The sequence below is a fragment of the Bombus fervidus genome, chromosome 2 (assembly GCF_041682495.2).
Source record: "Bombus fervidus isolate BK054 chromosome 2, iyBomFerv1, whole genome shotgun sequence".
In the NCBI taxonomy this organism is placed as follows: domain Eukaryota; kingdom Metazoa; phylum Arthropoda; class Insecta; order Hymenoptera; family Apidae; genus Bombus; species Bombus fervidus.
The window spans coordinates 9,916,285-9,934,853 of record NC_091518.1 but is presented as its reverse complement, the minus strand read 5'-3'; the positions used below and the strand labels follow the sequence as shown (position 1 = coordinate 9,934,853).

General features: G+C 36.7%; 1 protein-coding gene across 1 annotated transcript; it reads right to left on the bottom strand.

Annotated features, from left to right (window-relative positions):
• Window positions 1-1,632: 1,632 nt before the first annotated feature.
• Window positions 1,633-17,475, bottom strand: LOC139992549 (uncharacterized). Its single transcript, XM_072013485.1, has 6 exons — window positions 17,218-17,475; window positions 16,802-17,024; window positions 6,931-7,182; window positions 6,271-6,411; window positions 5,402-5,588; window positions 1,633-5,069 (listed from the first exon to the last, which is right to left on the bottom strand). Exons 3-6 carry the CDS (start codon window positions 7,143-7,145, stop codon window positions 4,101-4,103), a joined length of 1,512 nt encoding a protein of 503 aa, XP_071869586.1. The 5' UTR covers window positions 7,146-7,182; window positions 16,802-17,024; window positions 17,218-17,475; the 3' UTR covers window positions 1,633-4,100.
• Between the last annotated feature and the right edge of the window lie 1,094 nt (window positions 17,476-18,569).

Genomic DNA, 18,569 nt, shown 5'->3' with positions numbered 1-18,569 from the left:
TTGACCGACGTTCAGTCGAAGTCGAGCGTGTCGTTGCTGGAACAGGAAGTTGCAAGTAAATTCGAGTCTCCAGAGATGGTCGCTTCGTTTCCTCTGGAGCAACTACAGCCTTCGCGTAGCTCTGAAGAATTCTTCACAGAGAAGCCAACGGAATCGAATCGGAGAACATCTATATTGACGGAGGAACAAGAAAGAAACGTCAGGGAAGGGAAGCACCTTCCACATTTGGAAAAAGTGACCAAGCCAAAACAGATTTATATTACTAAAGTTCTGAATACTCCAGTCACTGCTACTTTAGTCGCTCATAATTGTCTTCCTGATATTGGCATACCGTTGTGTGACGATCAGGAAGAAAATATCGAACCTTCGAAATCGTCTCAGCATGTGAAACCTTCTCTAAGTATCGCCTTGGCTAATCCGAATGAAGATGGTACCTTAGATCTGCCCAAAATAATTCATATACCTTCGATAGAATCAATCGATGAAATGCAAGGGAAGAAACCGGAAATCGTCATCAAGAATCCTGATTTCGTTCAAACATCCACGAGTTTTACTTTGGATCATCCTAGCACCACTCGTGCCCCTACTTTGCAACATATTGTGATTTTAAGAGACGACAAACCTGTCGTTCCGAATGTTGTTCAAAAACCTGCGGTTCTTAATAATCTCCCGCCTTCTCGTGTCTCTGAAGATCCATCGCAGAAAGAAAATAGTAATCAGTTCGCAGAGCTTGAGGATGGGAAGTCGTGGAAGGAGGGTGAAGTGGACGAGGCAGCGAAGAAGCAAGAGATTTCCCTGGATCATGTTCAGGGCGTCGATAAATTCAATTTGGGAAAAGGCAAACCACCAGTTGAGGATGCGATGCTTTTGGATTGGTTGAGGGTGACGGATAACGTTAAGGAGACTCAGGATGCCGCAAATCCTGATGAAGAGGTCGAAGTTGAAATTGCGACGAGAGAAAAGTAAAGAGTAAGCGTATATAAAATAATACGAAGATCAAAAAATTTAAAAAAATAGATCTTCAATTTATTGTACAAGTGTTTTACGCTTTACAACTGTATTCGTTTATACTTAACTCTTGCTGGTCGAACGTCTGATATAGCTCACCAATACACCTTCATCATTACGGCCATAAAGCTGATATAGTGAGAGGAGCTGTAATAGAAATAATAATTAACGGAGCGTGCGTCGCCCGCTGTGCGAAAATAATTCCAACCACAGGCATAATCATGAAACTCGAAACTCTCACGACCGGAAAGTGTTAACATGTAACTCTTGATTTTCTGGACAGAATTCAGAGAATAAAAATTTAAGAAATACACCCGTTCCATTCCAACGTCTTGACCTTGATTTCCCCAGTACTAATTATATTTTATATTATATAAAAACGATATTTTTAATTCTTGAGTTACATTTTCTACCTCTGTTGCTAAGTTACCAAAAAAGTTCGTAGCATTTTTAATAGCCGACATTATATTCCATGTTATATTCAATAAGATTGGAAAGGGATTATTTATTCGGAACTTTCATAAAATGCTGTTTGATAAATAGCTTCCGTTGCATATTAAACGCATCGATTAACCAACTTTCAAACGTATGAACTCAAGAATATGAAACAAAAGTCAAACGTCATTTATTCAGTAGCACGCTTTATTCAAGCTGCCTTACGTTACATACAGCAGTAAATAAAATCGCAATGTCGAAACTTGCGATACCTCGTGCGCATCGCGCGCGCGTTAAGTTAAAAATTACGCTATACCTACTCCTAGTCGATAGACAGTCGCTTAGCAATTATCCCTCTATGCGTTATCACTTTGTCGTCTTATTTTACGTATCACATTATATATGTACTATTAATATCATACAGTAGAACTCCATTTATTCTAACGAACTTTTAGTTAGTATCCGATTTCCATCAATTTCTTTTAATAATTATATCCATCTATCTGAATGAGAAATTTTAGATTTGTCCAACATGTTCACATAAATGTCATCCTACTGCTCTTAACATCAAAATGAAGCTTAAAAACTCTCGAGCTCAGAAATTCGATTAACGAAGTCATCGCGCGTAATTTAACCTACGTTCCACGTCCGCGTTTCTTTGTCTCCTGAGATCAACGAAGACGAGGTACGTGTACCTAATTCGAGTCGAGATTTATGAATGACACCAATAAATGGACAGTATGGACACCGACCGATTGATCAAAGAAAGATCACGATCGATGAAAGGACGCGATCGAAGGTAATTGCTTTCGAAGAATGCGGATTCTTATGCAAATTTATATTTTTATGAACGTGACTAAGGTAACGGAACCAATGTAGAAATTTGGTTCATCCACTACAATGCTTGCAAAAATGATTTCTACGCTAGCTTATTTTCCGACGAGGCATTTTTTTCAATAAGTTTTACGTTTCATTTGCATATTACCAAATTTTCGTAATTATACGAATGTACTATTAAATGATATGGAATTTGTTACATTTGGATTTAATCAACTAGTACGTATAAAAGTAGTCTAATAAATACTTTTATAGTCGCTATCAACATCGTACCAAGTATTATACTATTTTGAATATTTATATATTTTTTATCCATATATGTTTTTTATTTACTTTGTATATTTTTGCATATTACGCGGATTCTGTTCAATTTTATACTTCGAAATTTCCTGCGCATACATAAAAATTCGCAGTCTAGTAATTACCATTCGTATTCGCGGGATTCGAGGTGAAATTCGAGGGGGAGGAAATATATTCTCATGCCTTCCGCGGTGGAAACTGGCGCGATTTATCGGAACAAGGGATCGAGTCGAGACGTTTTTCCATGCATAGACAGGATTGGAGAATGGACGAAGAGAAGAAGAAAGGAGAGGAAAGAGGAAAATTGTGAGAAGGAGAAGAAAAAAGATAAAAGAACGTCGGTATCCACGAGTCTGGCTTTAACCCTACCGCTTTTCAATCTGTCAGCTCGTCTTCGTTGACAAATTTCGTTCTAAATTTCAAGCAGGATTGAGGACAACGGATTCCTCTGGCGAATATTTACCCTATTGCTTCCGTCACGGTGAAGCTTTCTCGAGGTGGTGACTTGGGCGATTTTTACTATCTACGATTTATTTTGTGATTTTTCCTCTTGATATCGCGTCGCTTTTTGTGAGATTCAACGCTTTGTCAATCGTACAGCGAAGTATAAGTACGTTCAACGATATGCTGCGGTTGTAAATTGTATGTATTAAAAATTATGTTACTATTGACTAATTCTGTAACGATCGATGGCGGTTTCCTATTTCGCGTAAAATTGTTTAAAATGTCGTGTGGATAATCGAAATATTCTATCACGTTAGCAGAATATGTTATATTAACGCAATTGTACAACTTCACTATGTTATTCGACCTACTATAATCGTTACTAGCGAGGGGATTATTTCTGGTTTTTATACATCGTATTTGTATCATATTGTGTATACCGTATTGTTTCTGTGAAAGTTTGATATATAAGGTGAGGATATTCCAATATTGATTTTCCGCCTAAATTTCCTATAAAAACCATGTGAGACGATTAATTTACAAATTATTTGTCGCGCAAATATTCCAATTCTTCGAGCTGTGAAAACCCTAACTGGCAAAGCGTTAATCACCACACGGCCATCCGAGGTCTCCATGGAATAACGAAATGTAAAACCGAATCTCTACGATTTTAATCGTCACACTCATCGAATTTATGGTAGGAATTGCAGGTGCATACATCGAAGTCTCATTTCTCGTCTTCTTAAAGCGAAAAACCTTAACGCTTACGAAAATAAAAAGTAAAGGAAATTTTTATCGGAATTCTGGCGAATTCAACACGATATCGTTCAAAGTCGTTTCGTTTTGCGAATCCTCGATCATTCGCAATTTCTTAATCCTTTATCGAAAAACCAGAGAACATTGTTGCCGATTGATAACGTTAATATTGTTCGAAAAATAAGTTCCCACTTGGTAGTTTGATCATGCACAGTTCCGTAGTCTACTTGGAATTATCATAATCTCTTCTTACCTCTACGTTCTTCCCTCAATGTATCGTTTTAACCTAGTCTTTCGATCGAAACGTTTTCTTATACGTACTACTGTCTTCTAAACGATGACAATTCCACGCGATTTCGGTACTTCATTCTCGACGCTGTTTCTGGCGACACGGTTTTCTGCCATGTCGATTTCGAGCTATCGGTCTTACCATAAAAATCGTTATTTACAGATGCAACGTTAGATTCTTTACTGTAACTTGGAATTGCGGTATTTGAAACGTCTTCGCCAGTATCAATTCCGTCGTCGATAACATTTAAGCTTTTAAACTGTTTCTTTTGGCTTTTAGAAGCAGCAAACTGGTTCGTCATCGAACTCAAATTTTCTCCATTATGCCTTAATTTTTGTACGATCGATTGACCGGCAATTCCACGAGTTTCTGTTCCGTCGGCAATTGCCTGCGCCGAAGCTGATATCATTATCTCTCTCTTTCTTCTGAATGCTCCGAAAATCTTCTTCGTGACTGGAAAATCGTGAATAATTCCACTATTATCTCTGTTTGTCCGTGCGTCAGAGATCAATTCCTGGAATTTCTTGGAATTGTCATAGTTCAAAATTTCATTCACAGGTTCCTGCATCGTCTCGCGTTCGTATACTAGCTTATCGTTCGGAATTGCCGGAATTGCTGGAGTTTCCGGAATTACATGTAGTCTTTGATCAGCAGCATTGACCTTCGAACGATCGTGGATTTCTTTAGACAATAATTTCATTGAGTTTATTTTGTCATGAAATTGCAGGATTGGAGGATTGTCTACACTTGCAAAAGACGACGTTTGTAACACGGTCTTTTCAGTATTGAATGTGTTCTCGAGTGTTCTTCGTGGGTGATCGACCGATTCGGTGGAATTGACATTGCTGGGAATGAACGTGTTCGGTGACGACCCGTTTGTATGGCTTATATTGACCGCAATTGCGATCGGTGTCGTTGCCTTCGTCGTGGCCGCGGTCATCAGCCCTTCCATACGATCCTGAATCGATTCGAAGAAAGCTTCCTTGAAAACGCGTTTTTCCTGAAAATGATAAATTTCGCGATTAACGTGAGAAGAGGAACCAGTATCGTAGGCAAGAAAATTAAGGAAAATCAACGAATGTAATTAACATTTGCGGAGTAAGGGAAAAGTAAATAGAATTTTTTCTAGGAAACTGAAAAACAACGACGAAGCAAATATCAAGATTTTGCAGATGAGAAGAAATTGAAAAAAATTTCAAAATCTTTTGGGAGAAGCTTGCAAGGAAAAATTCATTTAAAATTCTGCTGAGAAATGTAGTGGTATCGTGGTAAACTTGTGTTACGAAATAGGAAAGGATATTACTTTACGAATAGCCACGCTTGATTACTTACGTTTCTTGTTTTAGACGAAACATGATTCCGCAACCGCGTCATCATGCTCAGCCATCGAGAATAATTGAATTTCGGAAACACGAACGGTGGCTTTGTCACTCCTTTCACAGTAAAGGGACGGAATTTCTGTACATCTACGATTCTGTCCAGGGAGATTCCCTCGCAGGAAGGCATTGAAAAGGGTATCCTGTTTAACGATTCGATAATTGCGTCATCATAATGTAATTCTAACATATTAATTCCGTCAACACTGTTGGATGAATAATAACATGTAACATAGTATTATATATATGCGATACCTATATTATTATATATTTAACGATATTGATGGAATTCTAACATGACGATGTTAATGGAATCTGAATTTTAATTGTTGTATCTCTACAGAATTGGAAAGAATTATTTATACCTCGTGCATCCTTGAGTCACTTATGTTTTATAATACTATTAAATTATATAATAAATGTATAATATTATATTGTATATAATATATACGATGCACGAAATATACACAATATTTTATTTTATAAAGATATAAAAACTAAAATACAGATTCCATTAACATTATTAAACAAATAACGATGCGTGGTGTAAGAGTGTGTGAAATATGCACGCTTCTGTTCAATTCAATGAAAAAAATAAGAAACTAGAAATCGAAATCCATCGACATTTTTGAGTTAGATTTCAATAAATACTGTTAAATAAATGAATAGTATAAGCGATTCAATGACACGTAACGGCAATTCTTATTAAACTCCATAGTAGTAGGCGAGATTAAAGTCCAAAAGAGCGGAATAAAAATATTATTTCCTTCTGTTACTGAATATATTATCGATAAAAGATTGAAAGTAGGAAAGTAGAAATTTTACCTAGGTGGTAAACAGCCCTCGATAGTATAAACTACGACGTCCATCGTGGATGGAACATCGACGTTTCTTCTCGAGCGTTGCGTTGTATCTTTGTTGAAAGAATTTCGATTAATCGTCGAATCCTCGGTCGAGTTCAGCATCCTAAAAAATGAAGAGTAATTTTTAATATCGCTATATTTTACGTTATCAAAGTTAAAAATGAACGATTAACAATAGGAAGAGGTTTTACAATTTCGAAATACTTGATGACAATACAAGCAGGCCTCCAACGTGATGCTGAAAATCAGATTGCTTCTTGCATATTAATATTTACCATTTATGACAGTGATTTGATATTTTGAGATTTATTTTCTCACGATACCTTTTTCTCAATATTTTTTAATTAATCTCTTTTAAATACATATATATTCATATGTGGATTTTTCTGAACTTTTTATCTTTATTTATTTATTTTCTCCTTTTATTTTCTTTGTTCAAGGAGAAAATTCCCATTTCGATGGAATCATGATCGATGCTTTGAAATTTGTACAAACACCACTTTATGATCCTCCAGCGAGGCCACGCCAGCTAATGGTTTAATACTATTCCATCTATCAGTGTCAAAATCCTGATATTCCAGTCAAAAATTAATATAAAAATTCTGATATCGAAGTAACTCACCATTTGACGTCGCAAGCTGGTAGATCGGGATCGACGAACAAGCATTCGTAGATTGTGGAGGACGTGGATCGCGGCTCGAGGGTTAAAGCGCCGGGCATACTGTTTCTCTTGGAGGAATTTCCGTTTGTGCCGCGTAGCGAAAGGGATTGACTCGTCGAGTGCATCAGGATGTGGAGCACAAAGACCGCCGCGAAATTGTTCCTCATTGTTCCCATTGTCCGTGAAAAAGTCTCCTCGCGTTTGCGGAAAGTTCTGCAACGTCGGTGATTACTCTTAATAACGTTAAGATATTGCTGCCAAGGAATTTTCATCGTCCAGCGTACGACTACCTTGTTAACTCTATTTGTCTGTGGTTTAGAAAATAAGAAGTCGTTTATCTTCCTATAAAACTTGAAAGATACGCAATCCTTTCTATCTGCTTCTTTCAATTGTTGTATTTTGTGACTCTCATTGCTGTGTATCTTTATTTTATTACGCTATCGCTGGTGTACAGATTTTTATGCAAATTCTCATCTTTGAGAATATAATCAAAAAAAGTAGAACTTCGATAGAAAATTGCGTTATCTACCTACGTATAATACTTAATATACTTCATGTTTCTCGATATTACATGCACTCTGTGCAATTTTGCAATTTTACATTTCCTATAAATGCAGAAAAATCCGCATGTCTGTCTCGTATTAGCACAGCAGTAAAATAAAGTTATACAGTCAAATGTTAATACCATAAAATAGCGTATGGCTTGTAAGTAAATTCTTTGCTCAAAAATATCAATCACGCTGAAGTACAGCCAGTCTCTGAGTAAAGAAAACACGAGATTAAAAGGTATACACTTCGCAGCCGTTTGAATCATGGCTGTGGATAACGACAACCACTTGGTAATCTTTTCGAGATCAAAGAGGCCCGAAGATTCGAAAGGACCTCGTTACGAAGAGATTGCGAACCCGTGAAAATTCCCTCATAAATCGTAACACCGAGGGGAAGGACGACGAAGCTCAGGGTCCAACAAATTCTAAGAAATCGCCGGATATCGCGCAACTTCCACTAGAAATATTGCAGAACGTCTACCAAGCATTCAGCCATTTCTGTAGAGGAAAACAGACCAAGAAGCTACAATATTCTCGATAAAGTGACTCGTAAATAATTTTCATAATTCGGAAGAGAAGATTGCAGCTTGAATCTTAGTACTAAATAATGTTAATAAATTTTCTTGAACGTATAGAGAGCTGCGAATCATAGTAGTACAAATTAGTCCACTACTGTTTCTCATGAAATTGTATTCTGTTTGTTATTGTAAAGAATCCATTACATTTTCTCGTGTCGTGGAAATGTGTCGCGACAAAGAACGAAGTCGTAACTGAATTAATTATGAAACTAAAAGTAACCGGTACTTTTAAGAATTAAAGTATGCGATTAAATCCAAATCCTTAGTTACTTTGCCATACTATGTAAAAGGAGGAAAAAATGTCCTCTCTCGTCTCCTCTAAAAATGTTCATTTCGAAGATATATGATGCTATCTAAAAAACCACGTTCGTAACTCAGAAACTACAGGACATAAAAATATCAAAACGCATCCATACGTCCAGCCCTCTGCAATACAATAAATTTCATTTGAAATATTTCTTCGTGAAATCGATAGATATCAAGTTATTTCGGATGATCATTCATTCCTACTGACTCACTCCGTATCATTGTCAGAGATAATATTTTCCAACGAATAAGTTACATCAATTACGTTACATTTCGCGTAATCGTAATTATTCTCGTCTTATATTCAGCAAGCACGAGTCCGATGAAATTTTACGATACTCATCGGCGATACTTAACGCGCATACACAAAACGGTTGAACAACAATTTTCGGGGTCGAGGGCGATTTGTCTTTCTCAACGTGACGCCGCCAACCGATTGAATTTAACCCGTTCAATGTTTCAAGGGGGTCAACATTACTCGCCGATGGAAACGGTTTGCCTCGGCACCCATTTTCCTACGATCTATCTGCGCTGTACCACTTTGACCAGCGATAACAGCCGAATTATCATTGTTAACCAGCTATTAGCGGGTCTGGTGTCGTTGCATTAGCGTATCGTCTAGCCTGCATTTATTCAAGCGCTCGTTTCGTCGACCGCGATCTCTCACGCCTGTTTAACTGTCGGAATTAATAAAGCATCGAGGCCACTGCGTTTCTATCGGTTATACGCGATAAATAATCGGAACGTTCGCGCGATTAAAAATCGACAGAACGGATATGACGCGAAACTAATTGACGTTGATCGCCCACTTCTTTCCTATCGTTAAACCATTGCTTCGCTATTTGGAACGATCTAACGCGATTGCAATGTTTCAAGAATTTCCGCACGACGATGGAATTTATTGCTGTTACTTGTTGGTGCCTCATCGTTTAAAGTCGTATTTCCTCATATATTATTAATAGACTCGGATATTTATGTATTTATGGAAACCTGTAAAAATGTATATATGATACACGATATTCTAAAGTATAAAATATTGAAATAATAGTACTCGTTGTAATATTTAATACGTAAAAAATATCTCTGTCGAGTTTCTATTTATTTCTTTAGCAGAATTTATAGAGGTATAATTTGCACGAATATCTTTCATCTAGACATTAGAGACTATTTTTTGTTAAATAACGCAGACGTATGTTCTCAATCTTTACTCTAAGCTTTTAGTAGCCTGAGTCTGCTGGAAAAGTGTTGTTTCAGATAATCATTGTATTTTTTTTTAGATTGCAATTGATTTTAAGACTGTAGTAGTTGCAATTGCAGTTGATCTGTTGAATATATGACAGTGATGTAACTTCTTTTAATAAATCATCCCTTTAGTTTCGAGACTAACCAAGTTATAATTTAATTAATTCTATCTCGCAATGTATTTTCATGACGTGAACAAGTGCGATGAATTTTTTTCTTTTTTTTTAAGTAAGTGCAGAACGATATTCTATGAAAACTAGCAATTACACTTCTAGAAAAGGCATCGATGAATAGATATGTTTCATGAATAGATATCCTATTCATTATCGTAATTTACATCCACCTCGTGATTATATGAAACGACGGATAACCGCACAGGTAACCATAAAACCATAGAAGCGTAACGAATGACAAGATTTATATTCGCTTTATAATCCGTTATATTGACTTTATAATCCTGTGTTACTCTATTTAAATGCATATTAGTGCATATACAGGGTGTCGATAAAATTCTCTATTTAATGGCTTAGGCTCAAATATACCCTTTGTTCTTCAATTCTCCGACTATAGATACGTATACTTGTACTATGTATACTTTCTGTACTACAATTTCAAATCTATTAATCACTGTTCAAATTATTTGTCGTATTAATTATCAAATATCTTTTTTAAATATTAATTATCAAATTATCAATAGACTGTGGAGTTTTGTGTATTTATAAAAAAAAAATTGAGAGTAAAAATTTACACAAATTGCACGTAATACGAAAAAATATATAAAATAGGAAAAACAATTTCCCACGGAGTTTATACTTCTTTAATTGTACTCTGAAAAATACGAATTTGTATGAAAACTCGCAATCTTCCGATCACCGATGGCATCTCCGCGATTTTTCCAGGTTCCTTCTGCTTCGAGCAAAAAGCAGAAGCGACACGAGCTTCGTTACGGCGGGTTCTCTCGACGCGAACTCGAGCATAGCAATCGAAAACCAGGATTGTTCCGCTCAGTTTGCTGGTAAACAGAATCATTATGTCATCTACGACTGGTTAGCGTGATAACGACACCGTCAGCATGTTTCTTCGTTCACGTGTCGGCCTCTCTCTTCTCTCATTCTAAATGATTTTCATGATCGTACCGGTTAATAGGATTCGTCGATGTCGGTCAACGATTTCCACCACGTGAAAATCGTGTCTTTCTACGCCATAAATCGGTCTGCGTTTCTTCTCGCTGATCCTCCAGGGAACACAGAATCATTCTGTGAAGTATAGAAGCCGCGAACCGAATCGAGTGATCGGTATGTTTCTGTTAAAGATCATCTGGTTGCTTTCGCGAAATTCATCGTGTAGAGAGTACACGGAACAAGAATCGAGTAATTCTTCTCGATCTACGTTCTCGTTTGCTCGAATCGTTGCTCGTTATCGCTTGATTAACGCTCACAATTACGAACGATTAAAATACGAAACTTGTGTGAAAGCAATGGAAATAAATAAATAGTTCAAGGCAAGATTTTTATCCATATATCTTGTAAAGAATCGTTCAAAATCTGCGAAATGCACCCTTGTAAATCTATGAAATTACCATGAAAAACACATGTTGCTCGTCTTGATCATTCTGCTAGTTCTAGCGTTAAAGCGTTATTAAGTTAAAGCGTTAAGTTTATAACGAATCGTCAGATCGTTTTCTACTCTCGAAGGAAAGAATACTACGGGTATGATGAAAATTTGGCGCAGACAAGAAATATAATGTTGCGATGAAACTATTCGCGAAGACAATAAAGATTACCATTTTATATATATATATATATATATATTTCTCTATTTTTCCAAGGAAGAGTTCTTTGATTAAAAGTGAACAGAGTTGATGCTTTTAATTTTTAATAGAATACGTTCGTAGAAACGGCTGTGTTCTACCGACGCCACCACATCGCGTAGAATTAATTCTCTAGTTGTCTAGATCCATCTATGAGTTTACCTACGAGCCATATCTCTCGATCGACTATGCGAACGATTATTTGCGAACGAGTCAAAGATCAAAGCCAGAAGCGATCAACAGCTGGGATTCTTCGACCACGATCCATGCTCTCGCGAAATTCGAACGATTTACGAATCTCTGTTCTCTTCCTTCCCCTCCCTGTCTTTCTTCCTCTTTTTTTTCTTCTATGTTACTCTTGTATTATAAACTATGAACTATAAACCGATGGATTTAACTGGATTACGAACTATGAAATGAAACGATAGGAGATCAAACTACGAGGTCGCCGACGAGTTAGAAAAATCGGAGAACGCGAGAACGACCTGCCTTTGTATCTGACGGGGATATTCCTCGAATAACAAGATCGTGTTTACGCGCGATCCGCGCGCGACGAACTCAAGGAGGAAGCGTCGTCGCGACCATGATAAAAAGGAGACTCGTATTTTAAAATAGGAGTACACGAGTTTAGATACTTGTTGTATACGGCTGGTTGTTATCGACGCTCACAGAAACACGGAGTAGCAGCATGAATCGTGGCGGCACCGATCGTTGATCCACGGATCCTACACTTCGCAAGCCAATAAGACAAATTTAGAATTAGACGTATATAGATCACAACGAATTTCTTGGTAATTTTATCGATGGCATACTTGTAGGCGATGTCGATAGACGACTATTTCAGGCTTCGAACGTACGTTTTACAATTTCATCTGGTCTATCGTAATGCATATTTGAAGAAGGAAATACGAATAAAAAGCAAGATTAGAACGAGTGGTAATCTTAAAGAGAGACGCGATCACACATTTTGACATACTTATTGATAGCATAAACGGGCGTCGATAAACGTTCTACGTTTCACAATACGACCCAGTGTATCGTAATATATTTTTCAAAATTTGTAACAAATCAACTCATGGAACAGAGTAATTTGTTCGTTTCGCAAATGAACATTAATCTTCTACTTATGCAATGAAACCGAGACACCGACAGAAAACCAAGATTATCGGTTTCGTATACAGATTAACTCTATCCTTCTTTCCAACCAACCAACAATAACGATCCCAAACGTTTGATCTGTAGTGTATCTCCATTAAGAGAGCAAATAGTTCGCATCAAACGATTCATCGAATCGTGTCAACGGTTCTCTTTATCCATTCTCTTCAACCAGAGAACAATACTATATTACGCGGTGGCTGGTATTCCCCTTTAAATCGAAATCCCTCGGATCTCGTCAGATGTTTAGTCAGACTGTTTGCAAGGAATCGTCATCGTTTAATCGCGTCCATTCTACACATCGTCTACGATGGTATGTCAAACTTGTTGTGTACGCCAACGTGCACCTGATTTCGAAGCGTTTAGTACCACGTTGCATTCCTCTGTGCCTGGCCTCCGTGCGACAGATTGCCGCACGTCACCTTACATCATTGCCACCGTGTTCGTCGTAATAATGCCATTACACTACGATACCAGCTGTCCTCGGTTAGACGATCGATTATTCTAATTGCGTTAATAACCGTGGACAACCGTTTATTGGCAGACACGACCAATGCTAGCCGGAAACAGCCGTCCACTGCTGCGAATCCGCGTGATTTCGGTTCCGATCCTCTTGTGATTAATCGTTTTTAGGGTATCGGAGGATGGGTGGAACGTTCGATGAGAGGATACTGATCAATTGCTCGCATTCTTTCGCTTTTGTTTTTTCTTTTTTTTTTTTCTTTTTCTCTTGTGGTTCTACGGTCAAGTTTATTTATTGGGTCTAACAACGCGAGCAACTTTTTTAATGTTTTTAATTTAAAAGCAGAGAGAAGACGTATCATGGGAACAGGTTTACGGTGGATTTTATCACGGGTTCGATTCTACGAGTTAAGTTTTTCGGTAATCTTAGACTTAAAAGGAGAAAAAGAAACTACTACGGATATAGGTCTATGGTTAATTTTATTTTGAGTTTAATGGAGCGAGTAACTTTTTAGGAGCTTTTTGTGCAACGAGAGAAAGAGAGGGAAGATAGTGAAGAAATACAGGTAGAAGAATAGTTTGTTAACTATCGAAGGAAATGGTTGCAATTGAAGAAAATGTTTGAGAGAATAAGATGGGTGGTTTAAAATAGAATACGCTATCTTTGTAAGTAGAACGATAAACAGAGTTGCACAATTTTTTTAACTTTCGACTAATCAGATGATTAGTTATCCTGTATAAAAAAAAGAACTATTAAAGTAGAAGAATGATATAATAAACAACTTTTTTCTGATAGAAACAAAATTTTAAGATAAGTGTTAAAATAGCTACGTATAAAAATCACTTGAAAAATCTCACTAGTATCATTGCATCGACATTAGCGTAATATCGATACTCTTGGTAGTATCAACTGCTAAATAATAGACGCAAAATTCCACCTTAAGTAAAAATTTCAGAATTGCGAATAAACTGAAGCATTTTCCTCCAAAATCGTGAGTCATCGAGAAAGATCTAATTTGTCGTTTTATCGCGGTAGGTCGGTTTCTCGTTGTGCGGTTGCACGCCTCGCTAATTGTTTATACTCGAATGGTCGTCCGATATAAATTGCATCGCGTCGAGACGTATTTTTAATGGTTCGTGGGCGCGCGTATAAATAGTATACCGTGCCGATAACCCGTTCTTTCTTTCTCTATCTCACTCTCTTCCTCTCGTTCCTTCATTTGCCACGATCGAACGTTTCTGCTCGCGTTCTGATCGCACTGCCGTGACCCTAGTATTTACTACTCTCTCGTTGCTACTATTGCGTTTACTACAGATCCTGTTGCTATTACCGGGTTACTTCTTAACCCGTCACCAAACCAATTTTTCTTCCAACCACGGACGTACTAATAAAATAATACAAGTTACGACACTCTTACGTTTGGAGAAAGTAAGAAGCCGAGCATAATTTGAAGAGTAACGATAGATAATGTTACAGATTATAGTACACTGGAATTGCAATTTGAAAAAAATATCCTGCTGCAATATCCTTAATTTCTCTTAAAAGAGCGCGGTAAATATAATTTATAAAATGGAATATTTAGATCTTTGTTTCAGCCATAAACCTAATAGTATCATAGCACGACCTATAATACACTCTTTTCTGGTTTTTGCTTGTTAAGGAAGTGGGATTTGACGAAGAGTATTTTTGTGAGTTTCGTTGTGAATACTGGTACTGATTATGAAGAGTATTTAACTAGTTAGCTGCTAAGATCTCTGAAAAATGTGTGGCAAAAGGCGAGCGATGACGAGTATACTCGTGAAACACGGAGTATGCCTGGCTGTTATAATGTAAAATTAAACTGTAACGAAATGACTGTTTTATTTTTTCATTTTATTACTCACAGGGCTCGTCATAACGCAAAATATTGTCATTTCTTCATAAAGAGTATACTCGTTAAAAACAGAGCTAACTGGTCAGAGAAGGCTATTTGCATTCTACATAGAGTGCAACTTTTTGTTCTTTCATGGTTAAAGGAATAATATTTTATATGACAGGTAAGGAAATACCTTATAATAATATCGGCGAAGTAATTGGTTAGTGCAATGAGTATTAAGTTACACAGAATGCTACTCACTTTTAAAGATTTCATCGTCACTTTCCAATTGCGATATTCTTCTAATCTCAAGCCTCGTACTATTTTCGTACAGAAATTTCCTTCGCTGTCTTCGTGTCCAAAATCGACCTCATAAATATATCCACATATTTTAAACACCCTATACACTTCCTTTAACGATACTATCGAACCACCAAAAAAAATAATCTGTAGAATGAAATTTTCTGTACTACCAACTAATGCACGAATCTTTCATGATCTACATTAAACGATCCAAGACCTCATCCTTCTTACACAACGAATTGCCGACCTAGTTCTTAACTGTTCTAAATGCATTTTTTAAAAACGTAGAATTAACTAACCCACATATGTCTCGTTGTTACAAAGATTACAAATTCTCGATAATAGGATGAAAATTCTACTTGGAAATCATGAAATATTCAGCAAGTATCCTTCATAGAGTCCTAACTCCACACAATGTTATTAAACCTCGCAAACTTCAAACTCAGTTCTCTGGGTTTACAAACTAGTAGAAGTAGAATAGTTAAAAAGTAGAGCAACGGAATGTTACACGCATAAGACTCCTTCCTCTAATTGGAAACAATTGGAATATATTATCGATTGCATCAAGAACAAAACACCGGCTACGTAGCGCGATATCTGAGAATCTCAGCGAAGGTTCTTAATCGTCTCGTAAAGGAATATTCTGTCGTCGTGAAAACAACTCGCTACTACGTCTAATGTCTTTCTATTTCTTTCCACTAATACTAATATCAAATGGAAGACGAAAGAGGCGGCGACGACAGAGCGAAACAGAGAATAAATTGCTGGCTGATTGAACGCGAAAGCCGGAGCAAACGTTGAAAGAAATTTTCAAATTGCCACTGGTCTCACGCTGAATGAAAAGTAAATTGGATCAGCGTTCCTCTGAGGGCCGCGGCGGCCGTCACTTAATAGAAATGCAGCATGGAGGAGGTTAAGGAACACCAACTTTTCCACGAGTTCTTATCGAACACATTTTTAATCGGGCCTCGTGTACGGCATTCTGTGCCGAGCTTGTCAGTTTGGGGTCAGAAAAATATTCCCAGCGTCTCGGTAAGGTTACCGAGCGTCGCGAGCGGATTTTTCTTTCTTCCCTTACGCTACTTTCAGTCCCCTGAGTCGCCGCCGCTTCCTCCGTCACTTCTTCCCGTGATTTGCATTTTCTATATGTACCAGTGTGTTTGCAAATTCTTACGATTTTAGTGGATTTTTGTTGACCTGATTTTAATTCTTTTTTTTTTTTTTGGTAAATGACGTTCATCGAGCGTTTTTAATAAAATGGTATTAGAGTTATTTTTTGAAATGGGAAACCTTTTTGGCATTTTTCGTAGTAATAGAAATGGTGTTAGAAATATTCCTTGAAAAATCGCGGAGTGAAATAATAAATTTTTCTGGTTTCTTCCATTTTTTTAACAATAGAAATAATAGAAATGCGATATAGAAATGTATTTTGAATGGAATACAAAGTGTCGGATGATTCGTATCAATCAGCCAGATCGCAATTTCAATAACCAAAATAATAGGTAAAACCTTGCAAACCCAACTTTCATCGTTTTAATTGTAAATCAATGAAATTACACAAAGTCTCCTTACCCGAAAGTCACTCAAGCAGAGAAGAACCCTCCAGAATAAGTCTCGCGATTAATTAACTCACTGCACATCGACGTTCTTCCGCGTCTCGCGTACGTGTCGATGTCCACGTTCGAAACAGAAACGATCACTACCCGATCACTCAACAGTTCCACGAAAACACGGTATCTCGACGTTCGTACGATCACGACACGTATAACTCCAAATAATACTAGCTTATGGTAAACTTGAAGCAATTGAATGATAGCCAAGAGCAGAAGCAGAATTTGATATTTTCAATGGTTTTTAATATCAAATTCAACAAAAAGTGATATTAATTATTAAATATAAAATTTAATATTAAATACAACAGAGATTAATATTAAATATTAGATATTATCAATTTAATATTAAATAGAAGAAAAATTAATATTAAATACAAGGAACTGGTTACTACGATAATCCCAAATTAGACGAGTTTGACGGAATACTCGAACGATAAGTTTGATATTAGATTATTTAATATTAAATACAAGGAATAAATATGGTTATTGCGATTCTGAGTGGACGAGCAACTAATTATAGGGAACGTAGGGAGTGGAAGGATGGGAAAAACACGTCGCAGGAATCGAAGAGATTCGAGAGGAAACGTCGAACGTCCACGCTGACGTCGAGCGTACTACTACGCGGTTCCACTCACGATATGCCAGTCGAAAGAGATTAGAACAGCTGGTTCCAGGTCCCTACCACGAGTTTCCCCTAACTGCATCATGTCATTCGCGATACCATCGAAAATGGTGAATCATTGTGATCTTCTCATTCGATCAGTCGGACCGATCGCTCTATCGATGGAGAGGATAATTTTCTCTGAGCTTAAAAGCAATTTACTTCTCTTCCCTGTAGGGAGATCTTATTTTCGTGAGAGACTCAGAACACAGAGTTTTACTTTTCCTGTAAAATCAGGGTTTCGAATGTTTATTTGTAAATTATTAGATTTATTAATTCGAAGATAGTGGATCGTACAGCGTGATAGGAATATTGCTGATCGTTCCAGAATTTTGTCAGATTTTTTCAAAGAAAAAGGGCTGAGGTTTGGTCTAGATTATTAATCTTATTTTTGAATCTGTATTTTCATGGAAAAGTAATAATTACAATGTAGATATATGATAATACGATGATACAAAATATATATTATTTTTCATGATTATCAAAGCTGTGTATAGTGGAGTACTAAAACACGATAAAATTGATTTCGACGTATTAATCGGCGTATATGCATTTTAATTATTACGTTATTTATTATTTTATTAATTAAGTACGTTATTCGATATGCACGAATACAATAAGCTTGTTATTACTACAAAAAGGTGCAAAATTATATATTTCATACGAAAGGTATCAATTTTGTAACTATTCGATGTTAATTAAGTATTTCTTATTTCCCTTGATTATCAATTTATCATTTTTCTTATACGATTACTTCTCAACAGAGAAAGTCGTAGAAAGTGACTCAGCTTGTTACAATTATTTCTAAATAAACGCGATGAAAATTAATATCTGGATCGGTAAGAGTATAAGTTTCAATTAGAATTAATAATTTTTATCGATAATATGTAACACGATAAATTAATAATGTTTCAGTCATAAACCGAATGCTTGTCGTCGTGATGTCATTGAAATTAAAAATCCTCCGCTAATGTAATCGTTTATATATTAATTTCTTTAATAGTTACTCGGACTCGGAGTTATAAATACGCTGAATATATAAAAATTCGATAAACGCACGTAGTAA